We start from the raw sequence: 14043 nt of genomic DNA on the forward strand, positions 1-14043 counted from the left end.
AGCAGCTGCAGCCTCCAGAGAGGGGCTTCCAAGTCGGATGCCCATGTCCTGCATGCAGCAAGTTCTCCCAAACACACCAGCAGTTTGAGTGTAACTCAGCGCAATCCACCTGCAATCCCCCTACAATGGAACTGGATTTAAGACTAGGTCATAAGGCAATTTTATCATGTTAATGTTCCAGTCTGCTGTGCCTCTAACGAGCAGTACTAGTTAGCCTTATCAACTTCTAAGTCTCCCAACAGTTTCTGGCTACAGCCACACAAATACACTTTACGAGTGAGCAACTAGAGCAATTTCCTCAGGCTGCTTTGCATCTTGTGCTTCCCTGTTCATTTAATTTCTTTTTCAAATGAAGAGGAAACAGAGGAGGTTTGTCCCTGCTAAAAGACAGGGGAGCACCAAGGAGTCTGATTATTTTAAGATCTAACTGCCTGAAACATTGGTTCTCTGCCACTCACTCACACTACCCCTCAACCGTATATTCTAGAAATAAGCTTATTTCTATACTCAACTTTAGCATGTTGTAGGATCTCTCAAACCTGGCTATGAGGAAATGCTGGGGTTAATTATCAAAGAAGCGTAAAAGGCGAGAGGGATTTTCTAAAGGTCTAGTCTCTTTCTTCAAAGCTTTTAATTTTAACCGTGCCACTCTGAAGTTTACATGGAACCTAAATACATCTGAAAGACTTTATTCTAGAATAATTGGGAAGTAATTTCAATCAGGGACTAAAAATGTAATAACTACTTTACAAAGGTAAAAGCAAAGCAATGAAGTCATTAGTGTTCCAGTCAGGCTTCCTAGGAAAGCATTAAGTTAAAAATCTTTTGAGAACTGCAGAAAAGAAAGAAAAGGGAGGGAGAAAAGATTAAGTAGCAGCTTGCTCTCAGAATGAGGAGCTGATGCACCAGTAGACACAGGCGAAGTTTGTGTGCTAGTATTTCCAGTTCTCTGGAAGGGGAGCAGTGCATGTGATTACATGGCTATCTGTTAAAACTGGAAACCTCATCTTATTTTTCAATCTTCAGATTTCACAGTATTGATCTCATTAAGCCAGTGTTTTCATGTTGTAACTACAGTAAATGTAGTTGCTGTGCAGAAGCTGTGGAGTAATGTTGCAAATGAATGATGAGTATTTAATAATTGCCGTGGAGCTACATTTAACTGCAGGTCTAAACTGAACTGAGTGGTCAAATGCAGTGGTAAAAGCATTGCTGGCTGAAGTGATAAAAACATGTCATTAGTCCTTAAAAGTAAACACTTGAAGACTTTCAGTAGCAATGTAGAAACTATTGCTGCTTATTTCTAAAGATATGGAAGAAAAGTTTTCCTTGTGATCTAATGTTCTAACGGATTTTTTTTCTAGTCAGTTTAAAAGGAAAAAAAAAAAGAAAATGAACCCAATTAATCTGATAGTCCTTCAAGTGAGATTTTTCTATGCAATTGCTGTCATCAAAATACAGCTGATGTGATACTTTTTAGATACCAGATCAAGGACCTGCTGAGTACCAAACAACAGTTTGCCTTAGACAACAAAAAATTATGATCACCAATGCAGTTATAAATACATGAGATAAGAACTTTTAATATTTCATAATAAATTTCTAACATTCTTCTACGCTTGCAATATAGCACAAATTGAGCAATTTTGAAAGAAGAGTGAACAAAGCAAGAGACAGCTTTTCTACTTAATGACAGGATCCGGGAAAGAAAATTCTGAAAGCAAACTTCTAAATTACTGTAAATGCCAGACAAGAATAGAAAGTAAAGTGTCAAATGCTCTTTGCTGTTCGTTCAGACAAATAAAAAAGAACAAAAATGTAAAACTCTCTCTGAGCATAGACATTCTGATCCAATGTCATATATGTGATCACAACTTCATTTTAATCTGTTGAAAAAGGGCAAGAGTGGAAGATTGGGGAAGTCCAAAAATACTCTCTGCTATCATAAACTCACAGTTGATTAGTTGAAAGGGGAAGATTGAAATTTCAGCTTTCCAGTAACAGTTTGATGTCACTTTAAGCAAGACTGTGCCTCTAGATTTGTCTCTGACTACCTTAATCTGTATATTTGCAGTGAACATAAGGAGGACTTTGATCAAAACACAACATGCATTTTACACAACAAGGAAGTCTACAGAGAGGCACTACATTTACAAAAGCAATTGAAGGTGGTTTCAAAGGGAGCTGACAGATTAGAGGATGATGACACTGCTGCTGCAAATCTCAGTGGAAATCTGGCTTGATCTAATTAACAACAACAAACTAGAACCACAAAAAGATAATTCAAACAGGATTTAAAGAAGTTATATTACCTTATTATTAGCGTAGCAATGGAACATTTCCCTTACTGATCACAGAACAAGTCACAGGTTGAACACGGAACAAGAATAAAAGGCCTGATATCCTTAATTTAGCTCCAGCATTTGGAATTGAAACCTGAGATCTAGCCCAAATATTTGAGTGCAAAAGTAGAGAACATCCACACATTCACATGAAAATTATAAAAAAAGTCTTAAGAGTCACACTCATGACAACTTGAATGAACTTGGAAATCAAAATGGTAGGTTATTTTTAATATGTGAGTATGTTACTGAGTGCTACCATGTTCAAAGAGAACACAGTAAATGCAGCAGTGCATGCAGGATAACTTGCGTGCTTCATTTGACACATCTATGTACATGCACCAGAAAGCTCCCAGCTTATTCCATCCCCTTTTTGTTCAGATTCCTCACCCTAGGAAAAATACAACTGGGAGGAAAACATCCCACCAATCCTGATTTTCCACAAGTTTGTAGCTGAAGCTAGAAACGATGTCAGTGATGGATTTGTGCTGACGCTTCCACAACTGTCAGTACTAGGTGACTTCTGCTGGTATGTGGCCTGTCACACAGGAATTTCTGTGAATCTTAGTTCTGATGCACCTTTTGTGCTAAAAATGCTTTTATTGGCTCTTCTGATTCATTGTCTTCTCAGAATGACAATCTCTGTCACTAAGACATAATGTAACTTGTGCTTATATGCATTTATGCTTCCGCACACACATGTATAATGACATATAATCATCCTGGCATTTAATCATTCTGGACTTTTCCACTGGATGCATTTTACAGGTAGGAACTATGGCAACAATTTACTGCATTCATATAAAAGATTTAAGTTTGCCAGGGAATGCAGAGGTTACTGAAAAATGCAGCAGCCATTTGGACACATTTTGAGTGGTGTCTGACCACCTGAACTACAAGGAAACAGGGAATCTCCAGATAAGTGAATTGTTCCATTCTCCTTACAGTTATCTTCCTGCTTTTCAACTTTTGCTCATGGAATTTAAAAACAAACAAACAAACAAAAAAAAACCCCACAATCTCTCTAATTGCAACTGGTAGTTTTTATTTCCTTATAATATTACCATATAGAAATATTACTACCTCAACAGCAAACTGGCAACTACAACTCAGCATTGCCTACAGTATGTACCTCTTACTGTATTGATTCAGGCATTTTTCCTCTACAGTCCTCAAAATGATACATGTATTTTTACCTTTGTGTCATGATTTTGTAGGCATCTGGAAGGAAGCATTCTGTGTTCTCCATCTGGAAAGGGTCAGCATCACAAATCTTGTCATCTGTCCGTCCATAGTTAGCGCTTTCTATCATGATAACATCGCTTCCTGGACAGCGCAGGTCAATGGAGTAGCCTTCGCAGGAGAGCTCCCTCCTAACCAAACCAAAAGGTAGTGCTGCTCGGCTGAAACCTGAAAAAAGGGAAAACACATGGGATTGAACCTAAAGGACATACTGCATTAGAATATTCTTTTCCTGTCACATAGGCATGAATTCTTATCAGTGCTAAAGGAAGTGCTCCTTCCAACAGTTTGACCTGGTAAGTGAAGCACCTTTCATGAAACTCTCACATCCTACACCACTGCTGCTGTGTCCCTCATCTGGGGAAGGAGGAAATTCTCCTTCACTTCTTCTAACCCTCGCCGGGGCAGACAGAGGAGCCTGTCTGCACGGCTGAACTGCCTGTTCCCTTACCACCTCTTTTCTCTCTGCCTCTTTCTCCCTTCTTTGGGCACAGTCGGACAGGCCATGCCTGAAAGTGGGAAGCAGCAGAGCAGGCAGGATTGGCAAATGCAATGTGACTTAAAGAAAACAAACAACAACAGCTCAACAACCAAAGCCATACTTCCAACTTCATTAGTCTTTCTTAATTTGTGTCTTTCCTTCTCCAGGGACAGCTGGTTTCTTTTGCTTAGCTATTTTATGTACCCGGCATGGATGTGTCTGTGCCACCAGATCTGATGGCACCAGATCACCACATGCTGATACTTTACCTGGTTGAACTCCAATGCTCTTTACTGTGCCTTTTACATAAATTAAGCCACAGACAGATAAGACTTTCAATAAATATATAAAACATCGGTACTGCAAACTGCAAATATGTACTGTATAAAATCTTTCCATCCCAAAAACTATGTGTTTCACTGAACTGGTATTTTTCTGCATGAAAGAATTCTTAAAGATAGGTAACTTCTCTAATGAAGCAGAATGAAATATTTTAGAAACAAAACAGTGGTTCAGATATTCATCCAGATGTTTAGTCTTTTACAGACATTTCTTTATGCAAAAAATATATTGTGTCAGAAAAATGTATCCATATACTACACTTTCTTGTACAGAGCTACTGGTGGATTATTATTAAACAGAATATTTAAGTTTCTTACAAAATGTGTGCATTACTGCCTTTTCTGAAGACAAGCTGGGTAACATGGTAGGGTTGAATAACTGTTTCATTGAATAGTAAATAATTTCTAAATTTTCAGCAGAACTACAGATATTTCCTACTTTTAAAAAAGTAATCCTAATACAGTAGCACAAGGCCATTAATATTTCAGTGCAGGCTGCTGGAGATAAGCTGTGACTGCAAAGAAAAGCAGCTAGTAAGTATGGAAAGTTGGTGCTCTACAGTGTTTTAAAGGCAAAGAAACTTTTCTTAAAAAGTATGATGTGTTAGAAGAGGCAAGGAAGCAAGGATCTAAAAAGATCAAGAACAACTTGAGATAACCCCTTGATAGTAAATTTTCACATGAACCAGAGGCTGTCACTTTTTCTACTGAATTAATGATCTGTGGATTAAAACTCCTACCGTATGAAGATGATTATCTGTTAGGACTGCAAAAAAGACCAGTTGATAATGATCACACCAGTGTCCTGATGTGGCTCCCTGGCACCGCCCCATCCGCCCCCCTCCACCTGTACCCTCCACCTTCCCCTTTGCACCAGCACCCGCTTTTGTCCAACTCCTGTAGTAAACTAAGGCAAAGGGCTGGTTGGACTCCAGCCTTCCTTGAGGTCTCAGAGGAACAGAACTCTGGCTGGGCAGGAATTCACCCTGTGACATGGGGAAGGGAAAGGCTAGAGCACAGCAACCAGTTCTGCCTTTACTTCTTGTGGAATCCTACACGTGTATCCTACATGAAACTGGTACCATTACTCTGCCAGTATGTTTCAGTATTCGTTAATACGGGAAGAAGCCACATTGCTGCGGAAAGCACCACAGTTCCATTTCAAATTCACTCCTGGCCATCGCTTTGGCTGCACACGCCAAGTGCAATAGCAAACACTATTATTAAAGACTTGCTGAAGTATCATGAGCTGAAAGCTGGAAAGAGCTAAAACACGAATCCATCACATTAACACCCTCCATGTTCCTCCCATGCAGCAAATTAATACAACGAAGACAGAAGCTGCTCACAGCTCAGTGAGGGCGTGAAATGGGCACAGAGAGGGGTACACGCAAAGCCCCCACCACATATGCACACAGAAGCGCCTTTGATTAATTACCATCACGACAGCCGTGGTGGGACCCAATATAATGCTGCTAGCGACTGCCATTCCTACATCCTACCGCTCCTGACAAACGTAAAGCTGTCCATACCAAGCTCGTCCCTCCAGCGGTAGTGGCGCCTCCATCCCCTGCACTCAGCAAGACCTTCCCGGCTCACGGCACCGCACGGCCTGCCGGGGGGAGTCCAGCAGCACCAGCCAAGCTTTTGGGGTTCACTCAGCAGGGAGGGGAACAACAGCTTTGGCTGTCCAAAGGGGATTTCTGCAGAAGGGCAAGCAAGGGGTGCATAGCGTACAGCCGCTGAGGTGTTTGTTGGTGGCTACACATGTAGCGTCTGTGCAGCAGCAGATCACATGTATGGATTTTGACGGGGCGAGGGTTGACAAATCCACACGGAGCAACCCGTAACAAGCACTGAATCCTCCCTGCAGATCCTGCAGCAGAGGCTCCACTTCTGCTGCAAATACCTTGAATTCAAATACAAGACATCCGCAGTTTGTTACACAGATCAGCTGCCTGCAAATCTTATTTCATCATCTATGGCAACTGCTATAAGTACTATGAATGTGTTTCATCCTGCAATTTTTCCCCCTGCAGGCATCCATGAGAAGTTCCGTATTAGGACAAACATTAAAAATACTAGAGCAAGGTTAGATCACTTCACAGGCAACAGAGGATGCACCTGAGATTGTAATGTACGTGGTTACATGCCAAAAGCAGCAGCAATAAAGCAAAACAATGCAGCATGTGTTAGGTGAGGAGACTGCTCTAAGGAATCTCTATGGTGCAGAAAGAATTTTAACTAAATAAAATAAATAAATATAAGGTCCAGTAACAAAGCTGCTGTGATCTTTATGCTGAAGCTTTATTTGTAATCTTTTCCTATCAACAAAGAAAAAATCAGCGTATCAACAAGCAAAGTGTAATTCAATCCATCTTGCAACCCTGACAATCGAAGAAAGAACTAGTGGGAGGCCCTGTGAGCGAAAAATCAATATTGCAGCTTTGTGCTGTGCAAATGTGAATACTGCCAAATAGCAGTGCTTAGGGTAAAATGAACTGTTTTGCTCCATTTTCTTCTCTCTGAACAAATGATTTTGAAACAACAGCTTTTTTTGGAGCTATAAAACGTCAAGCAATAACTCCCTGCGCTTTAGGCAAGTGATTGCAATAAATACCTCTTGGCAACAGGTGCAATGACTTAGGACTGAAATTCATTTACATTCAGGAGATAATTCCCGATAAACAGATGCAGTGCCACAGGATGGAAGTTTGAACGACCAGCATCTGAATGCTTCTTCATCATTCCAGGGCTTTTTAGACGTAAGTATGTGGCTCTGTCAATAATTACTGTTGTCACCGGTAGCTTTTTATCTCCAGTGCAATTCCTCATGAATATTTTCAGTGCTGTGTTTTCTAACCAACCTGTGTTCAACCTGCTGCTTGCCTGACTGTACCTTGCATCAACCTGTTTTGTTTGGCTGTTCTCCTGCAGCTGAAATCAACATTCCTCCTGTTCCTGCTAATTGCTTCAAGGCAAACTGTGCCACGGATGACTCTGCTGCTGCTGCCGCCCAAGAACCCAAACTGCTCCTCGACTGCAAAGACCTTCCTGGTGCCCCGGCTGGGACTGCCAGCACAACCTAAACATTAACTCCAGTGAGCACCTGCTACCAAATGGAACATATGCTGTCTCTGATTAGTCTTTGTATGTATTAAGCAGCGTTGTGTATGTGTGGGTTTTTTTCTTTTTCAAAAATGGAAGAAGATACCTTATAAGAAGAAGAGTGTGATTTATGTCCTGCTGACCATTTTGATTCTAGAAAGGCTTCCTGGCAAACACAGATTTCCCGCATGTTTTGTCTCCTCACAAATTAGTTGAGTGCAGGCTCTTTATTGAAAGAGAAAATAAACTGCTTTTGTGAAATCGTATTTTTAAGAAAAGAGGTAGAGGGGATTTTTAGTGGTAATATAGATTCTTTAATGCTTTATTCGTCAATCCATGTAGAAAAACACACTGAGAAAAAAATGTAAACAAAACATCACAAACTAAAATCTTTCCTCATCAGTTTATGAAATGAAAAAAAAAAATACAAGTCCCATAAAAGAAATATCACTCAGAACCATGTTTCAGAAATACATCAAATTCAGATTCGGCTAAAAATTGTTTTATGTAAGTTTGCAATGTCTTATTTATCACTCTACTGTCTTGCTTCCTTCATAGAAACGAGATAACCTAAATTTGTCAAAGTGCAAAGAAAAGTTAATAATTCACAGCATCCTGCCCACTAGCATACCAGCTTTTTGAGCTGTCAATAATAAGAGAGTGTGCTAAGTTTGGTAGATAAAAGCAAAAAGGCACCACCACATTTGAATGTTCACCCCATACAGAGGAAAAATACTGGAATGTAAACAGGCTAACATCAGTACTCCTCGACATCAGAAGCAAGGAACCTTTGATTAAAACTTAAAGCACAGAGAAAGTCAACATGGAAATTTAAAATTATTTCAAAGAATGCAGATACTGGAAGAACTGAGCACCCAAAACAAATCTTTGCAGAAATAAATATATATGTCTCCGCAAGGAAATATTGCTTCTTGTGTTATTTGGCTCTAACAGAAAGGTCTTTTGAAAAGAGCACATCTTTTCAAACAGAATGTTTACAGTTGTCTCTTTCACAATCTCTTTTATTTTACCAAATCATGCAACATGATGATTCAAGTTCTACACAAGATGAAGTGATGCATCTTGGGCAGCATTTCAATAATATACGTTCAACAAATGCAAAGCCCGACAAAAACTGTGCTGAGAATCCTCTCCCAGCGAAGCGCGTACGTGCGTGCACGGAGACAGCTGAACATACTTCGCCATCTGAAAATCATGCAAATGCTCAACATGGGCTCTGCAAAGCTTTTATAATTCCACAGAAAAGCCTCAGCATCCTGCAGTTTCTAAAGAATCCCGCAAACTCTGTCAAGGCAGACTTTCCTCCCCGTCTCTCAGCACTGTATGTATTTCACACAGACAAGCATGTTATTTCGTTAAACAGCTTTTAAATTATCCAACCCTGGTCAACAGATCGCGACCAACAACTACAAAGATAGAGGCAATTTAAATGACAACTGCGCTTTCTAATTCTATCTTTGAAGGACAGAAGTCATTCTGGCAAGCATGTCTATTAAAAGATTAGGCTGGCACAGCGAGAGCCTGTGATACCGCACAGAGGTCTGGAGTTCAGAGCGCTCAGCTCCGCTTGCAGGGCTCCGGCAGCCCGGCACACACAGCCCGGCACACACAGCCCGGCACACACAGCCCGCTGCTCACCCGCGGAAATTGGGAAGCCATCCGCTCAAAAATACTCTCTTACTGCTGTATTCTTTGCCATTTTAAGTATATACTCATCACTTTAAGATGCTGGAAGGAGGGGACGTCTAGAGAAAAGGGATTATTTAGCGAAGGAAATCTGTTTTCTTCCTCATTTTTTTCACTCATTCATAAATATGAGATTAGTCAAAACAAGGTACATAAATGCGTGTTCATTATTTGAACTTTAACAAAGAGGCAAGACATCCCAAGGAACGGATGGGACCATTTAAATTACACTGAAGCACGACAACTATTTCATTGGATAAAGTAGCTGTGATGGGTGGTTTTTAACATCGGTTTCAAGAACTTAATTCCTCAGACACACTGTTTCACATTTTAATTACTTGGCTAAAATCTGGAAGCCTGTCTCTTACAAAATAAAAATATTAATTGCTGTCTATAGAAGATTTCAGAAATATTAAGTAACTAATGATGGCTTATCATTTTTTTTCACATTTTATTAGATTGTGATTTAGTCTCCAAATGAACAAAATTTAAAAAATCTTTGTCAAATGTTAGTGTTCTTCAGGATTCAGTGTGAGCAGCAGAATTACAACTCTTAAGTAATTTTCTGTAATTATATACTTAATATTCAGTGTACATAAACATAAAGCATGGTATGTCTAATTACTGAAATTTAAGCCAGAAGCCTGAGTTACACCCTCTGACTCACACCAGGCCGGATCCTGCCTTCCAGGTTCACTGAAACTTATTACAATTTTCCTTTTACATTTTCCAGACTCCATGCAATTCTCAAAAAGATCCCTGTGAGGCTCTCTTCAGCAAAAAAAGTCAGGGCTTACCTGCTTTCTGCACCTTGTTGAATGATTCAGCAAAACCTGAAGTGAGCAGCAGCATCTCAGCCTTTTAATGTAACAGCGTCGATCCTTCCTGTGTATGGCTGGCAAGGATCTCATTTAAATTCTCCTAAAGAGCACTTACCCCTCATTCAGAAGGGTGAGAATATGTCTCTTCAAGGTAGCAGAATTAAGGGGTCTTTTGGATTGTGTTTTTTGCTGAGGTTTGTGGGTTGCTTTTTGGTTTTGTTTTGTTTTCAATAGCAGGAGAGACAAGAGCACGACATCGACAGACCTTCAATCATGCGGAACAAGAACAGTCCAGACAGCAGCCGCGCACGCACACCCACATTAGCCCATCATGTCTCAACTCTATTTCGAAGGAATCGCCACTATGGGAAAAGAGATAGTTTGGTCTTCATGCCCATTTAATCCTTCACCTCCCTGCTGAGGCTGCCACAAGAGTGCTAATTAATGCTAAACCGTGAAAATGGGCTTCTGCACTTTGAATCCAGCCACACTGAAACTGGATAGAAACCACTAATTCCTTTAATGAAAGTCACCAAACCAGAGCCTGGTTCCTGGCAGCATTTTAGCAGTACCTACATATGGCAGATGGAAACCATGTGATCTAAACATGAAAGTCTAAATATCTAGTGTAAAAATATGTGTGTTGTTCAGTTCTCACTTGGAAACAAATTTTATTCTCGAATGCATGCACCTTTCCCATCCCTTTCACTGGGAGCTGTATGCATGAGAGCAAAACTTTGCCCTCTTGATCTAAAATTATCCCAGTTTGAAACAGTATTCATCTGTCGATGATACTTCTTTTCTTCTGCCAGCCAGATGTCTGTTCTCAGGCTGCAAGAATCTCCTTCCTTTTTTACTTCACATCATATACACTTGATCCTCTGCCAGGTCGCAAAAAGCACTCTACCCTTTTCTTTCTTGCCACTAAATACATTGCATCTTCAAAATTTCTCAAGGCAAATAAGTCTCATGGTCTCTGAAAATCCCCCTCCTGGAGGTTATCTCCAGTTTACCAAGTGTGAACTCTCTGAGCACACCACCTGTCAGGAAGAAGTGGCTTCTGAATCAGAAACAACCTCTGAGAAAGGGAGGTAAGACACACAAAGGCTGATGTGTCAGAAATGTAGTGTCAACAGGATTTCCCATTGAATTATTTCCTCTACACAGGATACTGGTAGCAGAATAAAAATAAATATTCCTTTATTTTCTATAATAATGTATTTCAACAACAATTTATATTTCCACTTAAGCATTTTTGATTGGAAACCATGTGTTGAGGAGGGGCAGAGGAAGAGGAAGAAAGGGGAATTTCCATCAGCAGTATTCAGACTGAACAGCTGACAAAAGAAATATGCTTTTATTCCCATCTTTAAGAAACCCAAAGTCCTGTCACCTCAGAGGTTGACAGAAACCATGCAGAGATGTACTGTCTCCTTGGGAATATGTGCACTGGTGAAAGTTAAATCATTCTAGCAGGCAACATGCTGGGTGCCAATAATAACCCTTGGTGTGCTGTGTACACCACCTTCTTCAGTGGGGTATACCCTAACCTGCGTGAGAAAGCAAAACATTTCACCTCACTAAAATGTAGAAACTGGACCCTGATAATTCTGGTTAATTTTAAATAAAATGTTATTCTACAAGTGCCAGAGTTTAAAATATCAAACACAGGCCTAGTGCTAAAAAAGTAGCATAGATTTAATTGAAAATATTTATGCTTGCTACCGCATGGTAACATTTGAGATCACAGTTGTAAAATTACAAAAGGGGCATCTGCTTGTTTACAGAATTATATATATAATCGAAATGGAATCAAGCAACAATGTAAGAGATCATATACTGTCTTCTGTTTCAATAAAATGACGGGGTGGAGTCAATTGTCACAGTATAATTTACAGTGGAAAAACTATGTGGTTAATTTTAATGATGTCAAGCCACTTAAAACAGTGCTTCTGAGTATGCAAATAGCACAGCCATCCCCCTTCTCACTCAGTGTAGCTTCCGAAAGAACTCTCAGGACTCAGGAGTAGAAAGAACCTTTGGCAACAAAAAGGCTCGAGATCCTGCAGATGAAACTGCTAAAACCCAAATACACAGTTGTACCTCTTGAAAACAAGAAGAGCAACATGATGAAGCTACTTTAAGGTAAATGTGTCGTCACTTCAAATATTCCCACAAATAGATATGAGACAAGAGTAGCAAGCAATCTTGGAAAACGCCTGTCAGAGTGAAAGGTTTTCTTCCTGACCTTACCTTCCGTGAAGTATTTGTGGATTTCTAAAAAACTATTATAGAGAGGAAAGAGATATACCTTCTAGTGTTCACAACATACTTAAAGTTCTGGCACATTCCTGGAACCATGGGAGCATCCTCTGAATAATAAACTGCATAAAGAAAGGAAAACTACTTAGCTATCAATAAATAGGTAATTTTTAAAGTCCTAAGGAATATACGCAGTGCTAACATGCTCCTCGGGCAGCAGGGGTAAGAATGGCAACAGAAGTACCATTTCCATAGTAAACACAGGAAATATGCACCTCTGCTAGCCTGTCAAACTGCTGTTAATCACCTATAACTATATATCCATATGCCTCATAGCAAATCTGAAGGACAAGGGATATTAAAGCAACAGTACAGCTAAACTCCACCTGGGCTCAAATTCAGGGCTTCTGAATTAGGATTCTGGTTTTAATCCTGGAATTTGTTTCTGTGTGTGTCCCCAACTGCCACAATGTGGATGCAAGAACACTCTCGGCTTTTACAGAATCAGCTCATGAGCACTCAAATGAAATAACTGAAAAATCAGGATCCCTGAAATCTCTGAGTACTAAGACAAAGTAAACAATTTTCCATAATTATAAGAGTTCCATAATTAACGCCACGTACATTAGAAAGTAACAAAAGGGATGAATACACACTGTAACACGCCACAGAAAGGAAAACTTTGCATTTGTTAATTACTTCTATTTAGAAGCACACATCTAATAGCTGAAGGACAGTGCTTCCGAAGTTGTTCATTGATCTTAATACAACCAATGATAAAGCAAAGGACTACTAAAACTCCACACCAGACCAGGGAAAAAATCATCCTTAGGTGCTGCAAGACACCAGTGCTGCACCGTTACTATACATGTGGAAAGCAATTTACTCGGTAATTCATGTATTTTGCATAGTGCTTTGCTATACCAGGTCACGGTTTTCTTTAAAAAGAAAAAAAAAAATAAATAAAATCCTTCCCTACGCTTCTAAAGCAAGTATTTCAAGAGGCAGCTGTGAAGTATAAAAGATCTGATTGCTCCACTTTTTTCCACACCACCTAAACCGACACTTTCCTCCGAAAGCACCGTGTTCTCCCGATACATTATTTAGGTGTACAAGCAGGCGCTCGGCTCCCACCAGCCAGAGGGGCCGGCCCCGGGCCCAAGGGCCGGGCGGCAGCAGGAGCAGCGGCAGGAGCAGCTGCAGGAGCCGCAGAAGCCGCAGGAGCCACAGCAGCAGCGGCAGGAGCAGCTGCAGCGGCAGGAGCAGCCACAGCAGTAGGAGCCGCAGCAGCAGCGGGGCTGTCCCGGCGCTGCGCTCCCGCCGCCTCCCCGCACTGCGGGACCCGCCCGGCCCGGCCGGGCCGCTGCGGTCTCTGCCGCCCCCGCCGCTCCTCCGTCCACAGCCGTGAGTTTTATTAATAAAGGTAACGTACAGAGCGAGCTCAGAGCGTGATCAAAGCGGCCGTGATGGCTGCGTAATTGAGGAGGGAGTTGTTAATCTGCCGGGGACGGCGAGGAGGGAAGGAGAAGGTTCGGGATGTCCAAAGGAGGCAGGAGCGAGCAGGTGTTAGGGTAACTATTTAAATTAGGCATCTTGACATCATCATTGAGGCTTTAGACTCCCTGGAAGGCACTAAAGCTGAATATCTTATCTATTCTACTCAGTAAGCACGCTGCATTTCTTCTGGTACCAACAGCAGTTTTACTAAGTCTGTGTTAGCGCAAAACGAGCTGCATTTA

General features: G+C 40.8%; 1 protein-coding gene across 18 annotated transcripts in view; it reads right to left on the reverse strand.

Annotated features, from left to right (window-relative positions):
* ADGRL2 (adhesion G protein-coupled receptor L2) overlaps positions 1-14043 on the reverse strand; it is a 169346-nt gene that overhangs the window by 68313 nt on the left and 86990 nt on the right. For all 18 annotated transcript variants that reach the window (XR_014184094.1, XR_014184095.1, XR_014184096.1 and 15 more), the window contains one exon: positions 3539-3752. Coding sequence is in view for 15 of the 18 variants with exons in the window: in XM_082053209.1 (XP_081909335.1) it covers positions 3539-3752 (214 nt within the window). In the remaining 3 variants the exon portion in view is untranslated. The remainder of the gene's footprint in view (positions 1-3538; positions 3753-14043) is intronic.

This window comes from Streptopelia decaocto (genome assembly GCF_964273445.1).
Source record: "Streptopelia decaocto genome assembly, chromosome: 5".
Classification (NCBI taxonomy): Eukaryota; Metazoa; Chordata; class Aves; order Columbiformes; family Columbidae; genus Streptopelia; species Streptopelia decaocto.